This window comes from Schistocerca serialis, chromosome 10 (genome assembly GCF_023864345.2).
Source record: "Schistocerca serialis cubense isolate TAMUIC-IGC-003099 chromosome 10, iqSchSeri2.2, whole genome shotgun sequence".
Lineage (NCBI taxonomy): Eukaryota > Metazoa > Arthropoda > Insecta > Orthoptera > Acrididae > Schistocerca > Schistocerca serialis.
In genome coordinates, this window is record NC_064647.1 from 154040451 (window position 1) to 154060205 (window position 19755).

General features: G+C 42.3%; 1 protein-coding gene across 4 annotated transcripts in view; it reads left to right on the forward strand.

Moving 5' to 3' along the window:
* The window catches only part of LOC126424852 (connectin-like), a 746266-nt gene extending 726767 nt beyond the window's left edge, over nt 1-19499 (forward strand). For all 4 annotated transcript variants that reach the window (XM_050087662.1, XM_050087663.1, XM_050087661.1 and 1 more), the window contains 2 exons: nt 6896-7121; nt 14262-19499. In XM_050087662.1, the coding sequence (XP_049943619.1) occupies nt 6896-7121; nt 14262-14685 (650 nt within the window). In that variant the 3' untranslated portion in view covers nt 14686-19499. The remainder of the gene's footprint in view (nt 1-6895; nt 7122-14261) is intronic.
* The last annotated feature ends 256 nt before the right edge of the window (nt 19500-19755 follow it).

Here is a 19755-nt window from a genome sequence, read left to right on the forward strand (position 1 = left end):
CATCATTGTGTATTATTGGTCACAATCTTTATAGGCTCTGTTTCTATCCTTGTTTCCCCAATCGCCACTGTTCTGCAACGTTTCTCATATTTTGCATTGCAACTAACCTGACCGCTGGCAGAATTTTAGTTAAGATAGTCCTTACTAGTGAAATGATTTGAATTGTCGTGTGGCTAGGGTCTCCTTACGGGCTTACCGGTCGCCTGTTGCAAGCCTTTTGAGTTCACGTCACTTCGGCAACTTGCTCGTCGAGTTCTTATTAGCACCTGCTGTATTATGCTTTCAAGGACTTGTAAATAATTTGTCCTTAGCGTTGTCTCTTGTTTGTTTTCAGTAACATTACACCTGACCATGGTTGTTTGTTAGCCTTAAACTGGTCGTGTCATTGGTAAAATAAAAGCCTTTTACAACTGAGTAGGTTTACCTCCATATTTAATAATGATCGGCCAGTGCAGATGCAATGTTCGTACGAACTCTTGCGAGAATCAGAGTGAGGTCGTGAGTAGTGAGTGTAACGGATGGGCGATATTACGTCAGCATGGCGCTCCAAGTTGGGAATTTTGGCGGGACGAGAAGTGTGTTCGATTAGCCGAAGCAATTAATGTGGTCGCCCACGCAAAGCAAGAAATCCAGTTTCGAGTCCCGGTCCGGAACAAATTTTTGATTGTGAGTATCAAACACATTTCAGTGCCCGATTGCAACTAAGATCTCGGTTTCAGTTTCGTCTTATCATTTGTCTTATTTACCACTCATTAACGCGGTTTGGTCAGAATCCATACTTGCCGCCAAATGAACACATCAGAAAAAGTTTTGCATCACGTCGGTTCCGAGAGTTCCAGAATCTGTACAGAGAATTGGAATAGAGGTCAACATAAACAACATTTTCACCCTTTTTATTGCTCATGAAAACCACACATTGTATGTTGCACCAACACACAGCGACACCTTCAGTGGTGGTGGTCCAGACCGCTGTACACATCGGTACCTGATGCATGCCTTTATTCCTCGTGGCATGCTATCCACAAGTTCATCAAGGCACTGTTTCTCCAGATTGTCCCACTACTCAACGGCGAATCGGCGTAGATCCCTCAGAGTGGTTGGTGTGTCACGTCGTCCATAAACAGTCCTTCCCAATCGATCCCAGGCATGTTCGATAGAGTTCATGTCTGGAAAACATGCTGGCCACTCTAGTCGAGCGATGTCGTTATCCTGGTTCAAATGGCTCTGAGCACTATGGGACTCAACTGCTGAGGTCATTAGTCCCCTAGAACTTAGAACTAGTTAAACCTAACTAACCTAAGGACATCACAAACATCCATGCCCGAGGCAGGATTCGAACCTGCGACCGTAGCGGTCTTGCGGTTCCAGACTGCAGTGCCTTTAACCGCACGGCCACTTCGGCCGGCGAAATAAGATCATTCACAAGATGTGCACGATGGGGGTGCGAATTTTAGTCAATGAAGACGAATGCCTCGCCAATACGCTGCCGATATGGTTACACTATCGGTCGGAGAATGGCATTTACGTATCGTACAGCCGTTATGGCGCCTTCCATGACCACCAGCGGCGTACGTCGGCCCCACATAATGCCACCCCAAAACAGCAGGGAAACTTTATCTAGCTGCATTCGCTGGACAGTGTGTCTAACCGTCAGTTTGCATTTCATGAAATACGTTGAACGAACACCCGCAATGCTACAGCACATAAGTTTCCTCTGTAATTTTATCTGATGACTGTCGCTGCAGGAAGGGTTTGATGCGACTTCGTTATAATAAAACTAAATTGTACAGATCATGAAAACAGCGTACCACATACGACGGGAAAAATACTAAGAAATACATGACAGAACTCCACTTGCGAAATTTGCCAAATAGCAGCGTAGTTAGTATTCAGTGATAAAGTGTTGGTTGGCCTACAACATTGGAGATAAACTTGTCACTTAATTGACGCTGGAGTGGACAACCTATCTGCAACAGCTAACACTCTAATACATCAAAGTGATGCTGGAAGGTGACAGTCAACCCACTTTAGAAATAATTATGTGGTTTTATAATTCTGCATTTTTATCATGCCGTGGAGGAAGGTCACAAAAAATGGTTCAAATGGCTCTGAGCACTATGGGACTTAGCTGCTGTGGTCATCAGTCCCCTAGAACTACTTAAACCTAACTAACCTAATGACATCACACACATCCATGCCCGAAGCAGGATTCTAACCTTCGACCGTAGCGGTCGCGCGGTTCCAGACTGCAGCGCCTAGAACCGCTCGGCCACTCCGGCCGGCGGAAGATCACATCGCGAACGGAAATTGGGTGTACTTTATTTTCATTTTACTACATTTCAGTGCCCCATTTACCTAAACATGGAATGGTAGCTGGGTTGAATGAGTATGGGTGTAATTACAAACGCATGCAACTGGGTGAATTTCAGTGGTCATCCTTGGTTTGGGTTTGTGGCAGCAGTTGGAATTTCAAAACTGGCCACTCAGATGGTGCATCATTGCGTTGCCTTCACGGTTCTTCGTGACGGGTCCTCTCGCAATTGGCTGCCTTTCAACCACGCGGGTGTGACGCGTTTGGTCAAATCTCAGACGTTGAACCGAGGGGAAATTTTCCTGGCGGACTAAAACTGTGTACCGGAATGAGTCTCGAGCTCGGGGACTTTGCGTTTAGTAGGAGAGTGCTATACCAACTGAGCTAAGGAACCACAGGTTCCGACGTGTACGTAGAGCACTTTGCTGCGAAAAACAAACGTCCTGAATTCCAGCTCAGGTCCGGCACATAGTTTTAATGTCGTCAGGAGATTTCATATCAGCGCACACTCCGCTGAGAATAAGAAATTTCTTTCTGCGAAATTTATTATCATTTAACTAAATTCGGATGGTACAGAACTTGTTCTACATTCGGTCACAATTCACTTCAGCCAGTGTGATCCTGATTTCATTTGATCTTCCCGCCCGCCCCCTCTGCCCCTACCCCACAGTGCGACACTCAAGCCAGTTTTGAAATCTCAACTTTGGCTAAGTGTGATTCTTATCATCCGTTATTCCAGCAATACCTGTAACGTTCGGTGTGAGAGTATGTGCGTTCATGTTGCCCCTCTGATCCAACCTAACGCTCGCTGAACTACAATGATGAACAGAATTTGCTGTTACACTACCATAGCGTAATGATTTTAGACAAGTTCCAAGTTTAATGTAATTGAAGAGTACGCTCCATTCTGTAAATAAAAGTCCTCTCACTTTGAATTTAGTTCTTTAAACTTTTCGTCATTGTGCAGCTGATGGTAGCCCACAATCGCAACAACGGATACATTACATCTATGACATACGTTAAGGCGAGGCTGCACAAATATCGTTGGTACGACTGGGTGAATCAAGAAGTTGAGAGTAAGAGGTGTGATTGACGGGGGACGCCGAGTTGCAGCGGGCTATACGTTGAGAAGCTGGGTCGGACGGCAGACGTGGCCGTGTGGCCGGGACGGTTAAGACAGCCGTTTTAGGGGAGCAAAGCGTCTGGGTTCGAGTCCTGTCCTGCACGAAGTTTCAACTTTATAATACGGTTATGACCCGTGTGGCTGGGAGCCATGATTTCCCACCTACCAATTTTCCGTTCTTTCGCGTTTCGGCCGCGATCCTCTACGTGTTGTGCTTCAACCCTACGTCGCCGAACGAGCGCTGACGCCTAAAGGCCAGTGAAGACACTAACACTGCTAAGAAGTCAACCCCTGCAGCGCACATTTTGAATGTCATTCCTATAGATCTGGGTACACATACAGTAAATAGTTTTCCGTCTACACCGGCTTCAGTGGCCAAAGTTTAAGTACAACGGCTCTGTATTTGGAACGGCTTACAAGGCGACATAAATTAAACAGAGTCGAATAATATAAGAATCGTGGTTCTTCACTATTGTTAAGTAATAGACGAATCATGCATTTCATGTTATTCGAAGGTATTGAATACGTATTGCCTTCTTAGCTGCCGAAAATATTTTATGTTACTTGATGAGGTCTGAAGACCAAAACTTGTTGTACAATAAAGAGATTCGTATCAACAGTTCTGAGTAGTAAACCATGATAAGAGCAGTAAAATTACCGTAGTCTGCCATAGACCATTAAAAAATGGTTCAAATGGCTCTGAGCACTATGGGACTTAACATCTGTGCTCAGCAGTCCCCTAGAACTCAGAACTACTTAAACCTAAGGACATCACACACATCCATGCCCGGGGCAGGATTCGAACCTGCGACCGTAGCGGTCACGAGACCATTAAAAATAAGAGTTCACTACTGTAGTTTTTCTAGTATTGTTGGTTAGTTAACATCGTACCAGCTTTACCTGTATGTTATGTATGTTGCATATCTATTGGGCGTTGCCTCATGTCGATCGCTTTGTTTAGAATAATTTTGGTCTACGTCATTATTCTCCTGTGTGTTACTTAAAAATACAGCATGATTTTAATTTTCAGTCTGTGTGTGATGTCCTTAGGTTAGTTAGGTTTAAGTAGTTCTAAATTCTAGGGGACTGATGACCTCAGCTGTGAAGCCCCGTAGTGCTCAGAGCCATTTCAACCATTTTTTGTTTTTAATTTTATTGGCTTTTTCGACGTGGCCTACAGCCATCTCATTAGTGTAATGTCAGATACGACGAAACGATCGTAAGGACAATACAGCACCCAGTCCCCAAGGGGACAAAATCTTCTACCAGCTATGAATTGAAACCAGGCTCCTTTGGTTAGCAATCCGCCGCGCTAACTACTCATATGGTGAGGCGGACAAAAGACAGTGTTAACCGAAACATTGAATTTTGCATTGTTTAATTCGGGTTTTATCCGAAGTTGTCAAATTTTAACATGAAGCACGTCGATATTGCACTAAGAGTTTAAAAAAAAAAAGCAGTACAGATTCACCATATTGCTCTGGAAAACACTGTTTCTTCAAAGAGGAAAGATTACAAAAAGAAAAGCAAAACAGAAACATTTGAAACATCACTTCAGTACTTCGTCGAGCTTGTATAAAAATGTTTGTGTTATTCATGAACAACTTCTCTTTTATCAATAATATTAGGGAACTGTTACCTTTGGTTGTTGTGAAGAACGTTCCACTGAGTGCTAAATAACTGTAATAATTACGTAGATTCTTTATGTTTATGCATGTAAAGTGCTCATGCATCAAAAGTAATTGCTTTGAATACATAAACGAGCAGAAGTTATGCGATCAATTAATTTTTATTACTTACAACTATCAATTTTTATTTTGTAAGCATATAAAATACACAATGGACTACACCGAGCTATGAATGATTCTGATTAAGTGCAAATCAAACAGACGGGCAAACAAAACACAAAGAGAAGTCACCGGCTCACTGCTTCTCTCACACATTCATTTACTTTCTTTCCCTACCAGTGCTACCAACACTATCGGCAAAACTATCATTTACTACGTCATTTATGTACCGTAACCAAACTACCACATCATACTTTTGGTACAGCTCAATTCTAACCGTGTGGTGTCCAAATACTTAAGAGCTGTCCGATACTTTTTTCTTGGAGTGTGTTAAGGCCCCCAGACACGCTACTGCATGCTTGACAATCACGCTTGCGCAAACGTGCTTGCTCAAGCGCGCACAAATTTCTCGCGCTTCCACGCAACTCAAGCACGCACTTACAAGCATCAGTTTGTTTACATTGGAAAAAGACGAGCACAATCGACGATGCGCTTGTTGTTGCAGTCTTTTTTCTTGTTTTACGGAAAAAACAAAAGAGAAAAAGCGATATGGGGAGTAAAGAGTGGCTTAAAAAACGAAAATCGTATTCTCATAAAAATTTACGGAGTGAATTGAAGATATATCCTCGTGATTGGCATAATTACCTCAGGATGAATGAGCAAACGTATTTGAATCTTTTGTCCTTGTGACGCCTGATGGCTTAACAACAAAGGATTCTAATATGCTACCATTGCAAAGGTCTACCGCAGGAAACATTCCACTTGATGCTAAACATGTGAGAGAGGAATTTATGAACTACTTTGTGAATGAAGGATACGTTCCTTGGCAACATAATTTTGTGAATTAGCAGTAAAGAAAAATGTAAAAGAAAACAATGTGTATTGCAGTATAGTATAAACAAATAATTGCATAGGCTTATATTTTAATTGTAACAGTGCTACTGTAGCTAAATACCACTACCAGCCTATCTCACTTACCGCTATTCCTTGTAAATTACTCGAAGAGCATCTTGGTGTCTCCTGTTCATTTAAAAAGCTGGAAGGATCGAAGTACCATAGAACAGGTCTGTAAACTTCGTCTACTGCAGCCCCTGATTTGTAAGTGCTGTCACATTTCCTTCTTTCTGGTCTGTAATTCGTTCGTAATGTATTAATTTTCTTAATAACTGTATCTATAGTTGCTGATGGCTCTATTTCTTTGTACTTTGTGAGGAGCACCTCATATGCCGCGTATTTTTTCGTTTTATCGTGATATTCTTTACTTTTAATATTCCATAAACATGGGTGTCTTCCGTAGCACCTAATAAAGTCCTCCAACACTTCCCGGTCTGACGTCAGAACGAAGAAGGAAACGACACAAAATCCAAATAAACGAGCCCTCTCCACAGTCTGTGTCCGAATGACAGATGTGTGCTTGTTCAAGCCTCCCTACTCTAGGCACACATGAGTAAGCATGGACACGCTTGGAGGCTTGTACAAGCACGCATAATCGAAATTCGGTCAAGTGTCAAGCTGCTTGTGCAAGCCGGATGCTTGCGCTAATTTACCCTACACACCCTCAAGCAAGCTTGCACAAGCACGCTTGCGCAAGCATGATTGTCAAGCATGCAGTAGCGTGTGTTGGGGCCCTTAGTTATCCTTTATCGAGTTGGGACGTGTGCTTTTTTCTCGCAGGTAACAACCTGCAGTGCGACTGCCGGCTGTCCTGGATGTACACGCTGCGCAACCAGACGGAGAGCAAGCAGGTGCGGAACTCTCTGGAGGAGCTGACGTGCGTGCTGCAGGAGGACGTCAAGGGGCCTGCCGAGGGCGGCGAAGACGACGACGACGTCGACGACGGAGACGACGGCGGCGAGGAGGGCGAGGGCGGCCGCGGACGGATGGCCAACGATGTGGGCAGGTCGGTCACGAGTCTCCCTCAACCTTCCATTGCTTTCGTCCCACCCTTTCTCCTCTATCTGACAGTCATCTTCTGTGGTCCTCACCATCTGATCATTGATATACAAGGTGTTTCGGTAGGAGCTGAGAAAATTTAACAGGACGTAGAGGACGCTCCACTGAACAATTTGAGGTAGGGAACGTTGTGTCGGAGAAGCCCGATTAAGGGCATAATGGGTATAAAATTACATTATTGTGTGACTGTTTATTTATAAATACATTAGTTAACTGCAAGTACCATCATAGAAGCAATGAACGTACCATTTGTACTGAAACCGACGGCCATCAACCCCAATGCAAGCAAGACATGGGGGAAGAAAATTCAGGCACACCCTGAGAAATGTCCCTGGTGTGTTACGAATCATATCACAGCTACAATTCTGGAAACTAATTCCATCTCCGTATCCACTGGGATCTCATACACAAGAAATCCCAGTACGAAATAACCAAGGGGATTCAGGTCAAGTGTCCTCGCAGTCCATGGAGTAGGACCTGCCATTCCAATAGAGCGACGAGGAAATTCTGTACCGGCACTGCTCCATCGTACTGTACTGTAAGTTCAAATGGCTCTGAGCGCTATTGGACTTAACATCTGAGGTAATCAGTCCCCTAGAACTTAGAACTACTTAAACCTAACTAACCTAAGGACATCACACACATCCATGCCCGAGGCAGGATTCGAACATGCGACCGTAGCGCACGCGCGGTTCCAGACTAAAGCGCCTAGAACCGCACGGCCACAAGGCCGGCGTACTGTAAGTCACTGAACAGCACTGAGTAATGAATGGGTCTATCATTGATGCATAGCGCGTTTTGTCGTGGAAAAATGTAAATACAGCAAAGCCACATTATGGACAGGTAATGTGAACAAAACCTGCATCATGAGTTCCTGGTAATCAGGCTCGTAATCCTTGCTTTCTTACAGGGAATAAAGTACCGGGTGATCAAAAAGTCAGTATAAATTTGAAAACTGAATAAATCAATGAATAATGTAGATAGAGAGGTACCAATTGACACACATGTTTGGAATGACATGGGGTTTAATTAGAACCAAAAAAATTAAAAAGTTCAAAAAAATGTCCGACAGATGGCGCTTCATCTGATCAGAATAGCAATAATTAGCATAACAAAGTAAGACAAAGCAAAGGTGAGGTTTTTTGCAGGAAATGCTCAATATGTCCACCATCATTCCTCAACAATAGCTGCAGTCGAAGAATAATGTCGTGAACAGCACTGCAAAGCATGTCCGGAGTTATGGTGAGGCATTCGCGTCGGATGTTGTCTTTCAGCATCCCTAGAGATGTCGGTCGATCACGATACACTTGCGACTTCAGGTAACCCCAAAGCCAATAATCGCACGGACTGAGGTCTGGGGACCTGGGAGGCCAAGCATGACGAAAGTGGCGGCTGAGCACACGATCATCACCCAACGACGCGCGCAAGAGATCTTTCACGCGACTAGAATATTCTTTTTTTTTTGTTCTAATAAAACGCCATGTCATTCCTAGCGTGTGTGTCAATTTTTACCTATCTATCTACATTCCGTGGTTTATTAAATTTTCAAATTTATACTGACTTTTTGATCACCCGGTACATCTAAATAAGCAGCACAGTACATATAAACTTGTACGCATTTTAGTTGTAAATAAGCTGGAAAACAGTAATGCTAGACAAAGCGGTGCACAGGTTTACTTCCATATCTCCTTAAGCTAGCTTCTATGACCCCAGGTTCCCTCTCTCAAATTGTTAAGTGCAGCATTCTCCGTGTCCTGTTATAGTTTTGCACGCTCTTACGGAAAGACCCTGTATAAATAAGTTACAAATGTAGTAGCGTACGATTTATATTTTTATATGTAATTCTAATTTATTGGCAGTTTGTGCTCTATATTGAGATACATTGTAAATGCTTATGGATGTTAAACTTCCTGGCACATTAAAACTGTCTGTCGGATCTAGACTCGAACTCGGGACCTTTGCCTTTTCCAGGCTGTGGCTAAGCTATGTCTCCGCGATATGCTTTCTTCCAGGAGATTTCTCCAAGGTTTGAAGAAGAGCTTCTGTGAAGATTTGAAGGTAGGAGACGAGGTATTGGGGAATTTAAAGCTGTGAGAATGGTGGACGTTTTGAAGCACCCTCCGTATTCTACTAATTTGGCGCCTTCAGATTATCACGTCTTCATCTCCCTGAGAGTACACATGAGTGGAATTAAATTTTCTCCCGACGATCTGTTGCAGAAACAGTTCCAAACTGGAGGGAAAGAGTTGCATTGAGAGTTCTTTCAGGAGGGCATAAAGAAGCTTCTGCCATGGCTCACCATATGCACAGAAAATGATGGCGATTATATCGAAAAACAGTCTACAAGTGTATTAACAATATCCTGTAATATTTTTCAAATAAACTTTTACTAAAAATATGAAATCTACTAACTCAATTTCTTAACATGCCTCCCGCAGAGCTGAAAAATATCTATCGGTCTAAGGGAAACACCCAAAAGTCCAGAATGTAATTTTCACTCTGCAGCGGGGTATGCGCTGATACGAAACTTTCTGCTGGCAGATTAAAACTGTGTGACGAACCGAGACTCGAACTAGGGAACTTTGCTTTCTGTGGGCAAGTGTCCTACCATCTGAGCTACCCAAGCACAACTCACGACCCGTTCTCATAGCTTTAATTCCGCCAGTACCTCGTCTTCTACCTTCCAAACTTCACAGAAGCTCTCCTGCGAAACTTGCAGAACTAGCACTCCTGGAAGATAGGATATTGTGGAGACATGGCTTAGCCACAGCCTGGGGAAGACAACAGTCACGAGTTCGAGCCCCGATGCCTGTAACAGGACATGGAGAAGGCTCCACTGAACTATTTGATGTAGGAAATCTGGGGTCGTAGAAGCTAGCTGAGGGAGATACGGAAGTAAACTTGTGTACCGCTTTGTGTAGCATTATTGTTTTGCATCTTATTTACAACTAAAATGCGTACAAGTTTATATGTACTGTGCTGCTTATTTACATGTACGTTATTTCCTTTAAGAAAGCAAGAAGAACGAAACTGATTACCAGTACGTCATGACGCAGGTATTGTTTACTCTGCTTGTCCAAGAGCGCCCTGGTTGGTAAGACTGTGTGAAGACGGGTGTTGTCGAACAACAAGCACACTCCTCTCGCCAAAATTCCCCTCCTTTTGTTTTGAAAGCACCCTTAGAGTTTTGTTAGGGCCTTACAATATAGCTATGCATTCATGGCCTGCCCCAGAGGTAGATATTCGGCCAAAGTGATGTCTCTTCGGTCCTAAATCACCGAGTACTAGGTTTTTTTATGTCCAAAATTGTGGTTCTGAACTTTTTGGTAGATGTGGAACTGGTGTGACTCCAATGGGATGACTGCATATATGTCACAGGTGAGTCATTTGGAAAACTGAAACACTGTCTGAAGATTGGAGAACTGCAATAATTTGTCCCATACACAAGAAAGGAAACAGAATGTAATGTCGAAATTACAGAGGGATCAGTTTGCTGAACATAACATACAAAATCCAGTAAATGATCATTCTGGAAGAACTTAAACCTTACGCAGCAAACATTATTCAAGAATACCATGCTGGATTTCGAACAAACCGTTCCACAACAGGTAATTTATTTACTATACGACAAATTGTTCATAAATACTAGGAATTTAACAAAAACATCCACTGTCCCATCATTGACTTCCAGCGAGCCTATGACAGCATCCACAGAAGTCGCCTCTACAATACGTTACGAGAATTTAGTATACCCAGTAAAATCATTAGGATGATACAACTGTTCATGGATCGAGACACTCTTTCATGTGTCCTCTTCAACACTGCATTATAGAAAGTGGTTCGGGAGAGTAATTTACATTTACAGGGTGGTCCGTTGAAGCGAAAAAAGTGGTCCAACTAAAACAGTCATATTTCTTTACGTACTACACGAATATGTAATAAGAAATTGGGGTACCTATTTTTAAAAAAAACCTAGTTGATACCCGTTTGACCTATGGCAGCGCCATATAGAGCGCTTCGGTAGTGCCACGTGACCGTCTAGTGCGTAGTGTTGTTCCGACGGTGCATTCCTGTGACTACCGCTGCCGGCAGTCCTGTACTGTGGCTGCACTCCTGCCAAATCTTTCTGCAGTATTGCCGAAGGAATATTCAGCTTCCTTAGCCCTATTACACGCCCCATACAAATTCAGTTGAGTGTTGATAATGGCATTCTTGATGAACATGAACTTACCACGTTGAGATCCAAAGGTAACTAACGCTCATGATCGTTGTAGCGTGCATTTAAAGCAAACCTGATTTGCATCCTCACAGTGGCTCTACTAGCGCCATACATACGCGACGGCCGTGAAATCTGAATATAAATCACCATACGCCTAGGCCTACCAAGCTTCTTTTGTCACACGACTCCTTGGTGTTGCGATTTTTGGAAATTTTGCTAATTTGTGTTAAGTTCCTATGGGACGGAACTTCTCAGGTCATCGGTCCCTAGGCCTACACATTACTTAAACCAACTTACACTAAGGACAACAGACACATCTAAGTCCGAGGGAGGACGCGAACCTCTGACGGGGGTAGCCGCACGAACCGTGGCATGGCGCCTCAGACTACGCGGCTTGCGATGTTTATTCCACCAGTGTAATTGGAAAATACGTTTCGCATGTGATGCAAGGGTTGCTAGAGGATAGATTACAATAAAACCACGATACTTATACAATCTTTCTTCCTTCTCGGATTAAGTGAATACAGGGTCACTGAAATTAGGGCCCAAAAAGGTCTAATGAACATTGGCACTTACAATTGAAACTCGGCACTCCGCCGAGAAAAAGCAAAGCATGCCCGTTCAGTAAGGTCTTCACGCGACTGCAACAACGTGGAGAGAGGGGACCATAGTTTAAAAATAGATGTCGTCACTCGCACAACCATCAACACCGACCGTGGTGGCGGTACTGACAGTATTAGGGCGGAGTTGAGAAAGTGGTAACAACCAGGGAATACAGAAGCCCAACCCGAGCACGGCAGCAGCCATCGTCAACTACTCAACCATATCAACGAGTGTGTTTCCCCAAGTTTCATGAGAATTTACGAAGTGACCCAGTCAGAAACCTGACAATCATACAAGATACACTCATCTTCAGAAGAAGCAGAATACCTTCAACAACTACGCGGAGTTGAGAAAGTGTTAACAGCCAGGGAATACAGAAGCCCAACCCGAGCACGGCAGCAGCCATCGTCAACTACTCAACAATATCAACGAGTGTGTTTCCCCAAGTTTCATGAGAAGTTACGAAGTGACCCAGTCAGAAACCCGACAATCATACAAGATACACTCATCTTCAGAAGAAGCAGAACACCTTCAACAACTACGCGGAGTTGAGAAAGTGTTAACAGCCAGGGAATACAGAAGCCCAATCCGAGCACGGCAGCAGCCATTGTCAACTACTCAACAATATCAACGAGTGTGTTTCCCCAAGTTTCATGAGAAGTTACGAAGTGACCCAGTCAGAAACCCGACAATCATACAAGATACACTCATCTTCAGAAGAAGCAGAACACCTTCAACAACTACGCGGAGTTGAGAAAGTGTTAACAGCCAGGGAATACAGAAGCCCAACCCGAGCATGGCAGCAGCCATCGTCAACTACTCAACAATATCAATGAGTGTGTTTCCCCAAGTTTCATGAGAAATTACGAAGTGACCCAGTCAGAAACCCGACAATCATACAAGATACACTCATCTTCAGAAGAAGCAGAACACCTTCAACAACTACAGGACATGTACATTAAAATGATTTGCAGTAATGGTTAGCATATCAGTCACTTCTGTTCTAGGCGCTACAGTCTGGAACCGCGTGACCGCCAGGTTCGAATCCTGTCTCAGGCATGGATGTTTGTGATGTCCTTATGTTAGTTAGGTTTAAGTAGTTCTAAGTTCTAGGGGACTGATGACCTCAGTTGTTAAGTCCGATAGTGCTCAGAGCCATTTGAACCATCACTTCTCTTCAGCATATTCCTGTTGTCTAGTAGGCACAGGGTCCGCCTCGTGCCTTGATAACTTGTCCTGTGCATGGTGGCATCGATGCGTATAAGGCGTGAATGGCGTCCTGTGATATAGCCACGCATGGTGCATTCACTTGGTTCCTAACTAGTAACTTCATCTGTGGTATGTACGTATGTATGTATGTATTAAACTGGGGACCTACAAACAACGGAGAGGCTTCGTCCCTCTGTAGCGGAAAGTGGTTCACAACCACACAACAGGCCACAGCAGTCTACTCATCCCCACCGTCACCTCACAACGAGCCCAGGGTTATTGTGAGGTTCCGCCCCCACTGGACCTCTTCCTCCCCCCTCACCCCCCGGGAAAGTCTCGTACCTTACTAGTGTAACCCCAAATGTTTTCGTGGTAGAATAATAGAATAATGATGGTGTACGCGTACACTGGTACACTGAAATGGTGTTTGCGCAGCAATCGCCGACACAGTGTAACTGAGGCAGAATAAGGCGAACCAGCCCGCATTCGCTGAAGTAGATGGGAAACCGCCTTAAAAACCATCCTCAGGCTGTCCGGCACACCGTTCCTCGACAATAATCCGCCGGGCGGTTTCATGCCACGGACCGGCACGCCTTCCCGCTCTGGAGACAGCGAGTTAGACCGCGCGGCTAGCCGGGCGGGCTCCTCTGTGGTGAATCTGTCGTTTCACCATATCCCACACATTTTCGAGCTCTTGATGCAATAATTTACCAACAGCTGTATGTATTGTAGAAATTTATTTTATGAACATCTTATGTGCTACCAGTTTCGGCATTACACTGATGCCATCTTCAGGACCCACACGTCATAATCGTAAAATCGCTATACACGGAAGGAGCCATATAACTGGATCCGTGAATCAAATCGTTATGCAACAGACGTTAGCGGGACCTCGCTGCAATCCGCAACGACTAATGGGAGGCGCTCCCAAACACCACACATACCCTCTCAGGATCAGCCATTTTTCCTTGGCTTTCCTGCCCTTCCTGTTCATCTCACTCCTAAGCGACTTGTGCAGCCGTATAGAAGATAAATGAACAATCCTTTTATGCTCAGGTTCGGCAGCGTCCAAGGCCAGCAGCAGCACCTGCGCCACGGCGCTGAACACCGGCGACACCCGCAGCCCCTGCCGGCCCAGGAGCTCCCGCTGGACTACGTGGCGGAGGACGTGGCGGTCGACGTGGAGGACGGCCTGGCCAACAACCACAGCGTCCCGGTGCTCCGCCACCTGCTGCAGATACCCGTGGAGCGCCTGCCCTGTCCGGAGGCCGTGTCCAGGCACCACGGCGGGGACCACGTCGCGGGGGCGGAGCTGTCGGCGGACATGTCGCAGCGGCAGCGCCTGCCCGGCGGCGAGCTGGCGCCGGGGGCGGAGGACGCCGCAGACGGGCCCTCTGCCGGGGGGCGGCCGACCGCGGGGGCGGCAGCGGCCCTCCTCTTCCCCGCCCTGGTGCTCGCCGCTTCGCTGCCCGTCGCGTGATCTGCAGCAGCCCCTCACCCGCTCCACTGAGTCCGCCGCGCTCCGCACGGGATCCTCGAGTGACACGGACTGGCGGCAAACGGACAGTCCCACGACAGGACGGTCAGAGGTTTCCCCGGGGGCACGTCTTGTATTTCTACTTGCACTCGGCAGGTGCTACGATGAATCGATACAAAAATCTCTCTATACTGTATTTCTTAGACGCAGCCTTCTCCTGTTCGAGATCGCCGTTTGCTCGGAAGCGACTGAAGCATTTCTTCAATTGAACGCTCCTCTCCTCTTCACTGTATAGACGTTTTAAAACCCATAAATGTGGCCGATAACTGTGCCACAAATAGAATAATATAATACATACAATTTGATCGACTCCATCATTACAAACGGAACCTGCATACAACAATTATATTAAAATACAGTATTGCTGACAAGATACAGGCATCACTGAAGCATTCAGTACGTGTCGTTATGGAAATTACGTTACACACGATGATGTTTGGTCGACGATGGACATGATGCAGACATTTATCAATAATTCCTGATGAGCAAGTGAAATATTTCTGAAGCTGTCCTCTTGTTTTTCTTGTTAAAATATGTTTTTCTTTGCTTTGCCTAGGTATAGTTAACAGAAATGGAAAAACTGAGGAACATATTAGACTTAATCTGGTCAAGTACACACAAGCACAGCGCTTGTTTTCAAGATCGCATAATGAAATACAATACTGCCACCAATACTATTTCCAGTCCAGAAGCTTCAATGAAGCATTCAATATTTGTCCAGCAAGGGTATTAAATCCTGCATCACGATGTTTCGTCTACAGTCGACTGCGTGGTGTTACAAACACACAGTAAGTATTTAGAAGGAAGTGTATATTTTATTAAGTTCCTTACATTTGGTTGACAGCAGTGTCAAGGGCAGAACTCTATATAACAGACAACACTTGATTAACCACACCTGTACAGCACAATAGAATGAAATACAATACTGCTATCAATACTGTTGGCAGGAGACAATTATCTCTGATGCATCAAATTCTTGTCCAATAATATAATTAAATTACACGCCGAGATTTATTCTCTGCAGTCGATATCATGGAGAAATTTGTCGATAAACAATACATTTTCGAAAGCATGTGTAATATTTCTTAAATTCCCCTTTCCTCTAAAAAAAAAAAGGTATTTCATTTCACTGTAGCTAGAAACGGTCAGCAGTAATGGAAAGAACAAAATAGTATACTAGACAAAATTTGATCCACATGTATGAACATTGCATGGAACGCCATACTTTCGATATACCCATTACAATGATAAAATTCCAACAGATCTGAAGACCCAATATTTATGCAATACAGTCACTTAGTTACACCCTGAAATGTTTTGTCTGCAGCCTACAGGACCCAAGTGTTTGCAGAGAAACACTAAACATTACACTGTAAATCAGCATAAATGCAGAACATAAGCTTGATGTTTGATATTATTTGTAATTTAACCATAATCTCTACCAGTCTGAAATATTAAATGATTAAAAACCTTTTTTAGCGAGAATTTTCCAATCGAAATAATTTCAGGTGTTAATGTAATAACGATTCGAAAGTTAAAAGAAACTTTATCAATTTTAAATTTTAATGTGAATACATCTTTACAAGTGTTTATCACTGACTTGCATACCATACCAGACAATTTGGATGCATGCCTGTAACCAAATATTAACATATGACAACAATAATGAAGCCGCTGGTAACGGTGGTGTGGTGAAAAGAGATGATACTGTACAATAAATTCAAATAACTGAAGCTGATATAAGCATTCAGACTGTTGACCTGAACATGAGGGAATCAAATCAATTAAACTGCAGTGATCATACCACTGTATTTATGTATACTGAATATAAAATATTTATCACATAGTATTCCTGTGAGTTCTAGATAACTGTCTTTTTATGTTATCTCGGATCACAAAGTTCTCAATCTCGTTTTTTATTACTTATGAGAGAGATCATAGCAAAATGGTCTTCATCTAAATAAAACTATTCTCTGTACCTTTCGTTTGGCTGAGTAGCCATTACACACTACAATTTCTCTCCACTTCGTTGTATGAACAGGATTCATAGCTACACCACTATCTCTTGGCAAGTATGCTATCCATCCATAAAGCTGGAGGCTTGCTTTCAGTTGAATCCTTGCTTTCTTCCAAGAAGAAGGACCACAGAACAAACAAATTTACCGAAAATTCTATTCATCGAATCAGGCACATGGAGATGATACATGCGAGTTTAATGTAGTGTCGGAAATAAGTTCATTTCAGACCCTAGAAGTTACTGTCCCTCTCCTATAGGATGACATGTTAAAACTAGTTTTGTCCCTACCATTCCTGTTCTCCACTAAACACTGAAATTTTACTGTAGTGAAATCCTGTGGACAGAACAACAAGTTTATTACTTTTTCTCCAACATCAGCACATTCATGATACTAGTAACAAATTACAAATACAGTAGAATATGTTAATGAAATTTAAGATTTTAGAAATTCTATCCATGAAGAGAATCTACTTCACTAATTTGTATCATACCACGTCCACTGTTCCTAAAGGCTTTTCTTGTTTCAAAATATCAATGCGAGTTGTTCAATCATTTAGATAATATCAGAAGACCAAACTACATTCACGCTCTCTAAAAAGATCAGCTGCAAAGAACTCTACATTGGCGTAATAGCTTTCAAATTCACAGAGTAAAAGTTTACGTTGACTTTGAAGTGTGAAAAAACGGGAACTGCCCTCGCTTAAAATACGTCATTTTTCTTCTGTGCCATATTTTTCAAACTGCTTTGATTAGGCGCTGTAGAAAAGCACCGCTGTTTCAAAACGCATCCAGCCCTGCATAATCCATTAGAAGATTAAAATAATAAGGAATTAATTGGAGACTGCGGTAAGTTCTTGTAGAATAATATAACACCTGACGAAACTTGATTAACCTCAAATTAAACAAGAAATGACTACATATTTTTTTACCAATCAGATACATCCACTAGAAAATTTCGTGGAAGTAACTTGGAATATGAGAATGTTTAAATATAATACTCATATTATGCTTGTAAATCTATGATGTTATTTGATAAACCAAGGGCTTTGACTCAGTTTCACTAAATAATTTCATATAATTTCTTCTTTTCATCCAGGCACATTGATGAATCATCTTACTGAGTTACATAATTTATATTTATTAATGTCTATTTAAACCAGCAGATTCAGGGTCTTGAGAGCTTTCCTGTTAATTATGAGATTTCCTGAAATAGAGGCTAAAGATTGACATAGTTGCATATACTTTAATTTGCTAGGTTTCATTAAATTTAAATAATTTATAGCTCCTGTATTAATTTAAATTTAGAACAGTGGTTCCTTTTTAAATGCTTCAACTGCCCTTTGCATAAAAGGCCTCAGAAGGACTTTGGAACTTAAACACTTACTCAAACATAGTAAAGGTTAAAAGAAAGCAGTGAAATTACCTCTGTAGTCTGGACTGCATTCATGGAGCTTTTACAAACATTGATGACACTACATACAACACCAAAACCATAAATACTGATGCTTTGAATATAACTCAGTACAGCAAACAAAAATGTTTGGACCATACAGCGTAACTAAGATTGAAGACACAATTTTTACTTGTGACTATCATAATATGTTATGTTACTGGTCTTTTTGAAATTCTTCCATATCTTTTGCTTTTGTAGTTCAGCGAGAAATAAACTTTGTAGCTTGGTCATTGTTGTAACTATTGAGAATGAGGCAGTTCTGGTACCCGATGTACAGTATTCCAAGGATTACCAAATTTTGTTGTTTTTTTTCCTCCATTATCTACACACGAGTCACATATCTTACTAAAGGTAAAAAGAAGCATTCAAGCATTCAAGAGAGAATCCAGAAGGAAGAATGAGAACGTGGGAAAGGAGATGGTGTTAATTTTGTGACACTACTTTTGCGGACCATCTTCTTTTGGTTAGTTACCAAGTTATGATGCCAAAGTCATTGTGAAACAAAATGTAAATAGTTGCTGAAGCGTTGGAGCACAGCATGGCTCTGTAATACTTGTAAAAATGAGTGGGGGAAGATAATGTTTGTGACTGTTATCTCTTTAAGAAATATTAGGTGTATATTATTCATAAGCTTGAAGACTTATTTTAAAATTAATGTTATGTAATATAGAGCTCGGATATTATTTTGAAATTTATCTGAGTGTGTGGTGTGCTTTGAAATTAAAGAGTGTTAAAAGACTGTAACAATCACACAATCTTTAAGAATTCTCTAAGTGTAAGTTATCAATGTAATTAATAATAGATCTTATTGTAAAACAAGATAGTGACATCGCAGTTAACTTCAAATGTTTTGAAAGCCCCTGATTTAATTGTTGTTCATAAATTAAAGTATCACATCTCCTTTCAGATCGAATGTATTTCATCCATGACCACATGAGATGAATCATGTCAAAGAAGTTAAAAAGAAAAACATGTTTATTTTTCATCAGTAATGTGCTTTTGTGTATTAGCATGGATGAATAGCTTTCATGGGAATTCATTTCTAGTTGCTTTTGAAGTTAAGTTCGATGTACATTCACAACACTACTATTTTCAGACAGCTTTATCTAACAAAAGCAACACAATCACAGTCTGTTTTTTAACACATTCGGCTTTGTAACGGTTTTTCACTGTACCAGAATTACTGCTTCTCTCTTAGATTGCAGATGTCAAAAGTGTTATGTAAAAAGATGTTAATAAATTCTTTGTAAGTCGATTTTTATTTAATAAAATTTTCAATGTCCAGAATGCTCTGTTATAGACTTTAATTTTCCTCACTATAATCGCACAGTCTTTCTATGATAATCGCTCATACAAGAGCAGGGGAATGATGTTTTAGTCATTGTTCTTTGCGACAGTGCAATGTGGTAATATGAAGACATATAATGGTTATTACCACCACCCTGCAATGAATTTACAGAGAAAAAGTTGTTTTCTTCAAAGATCGAAATAAAAGAAAGGGACAATTGAATTCAAATATTTTAAGTTCGGCTAAACTGTGCTA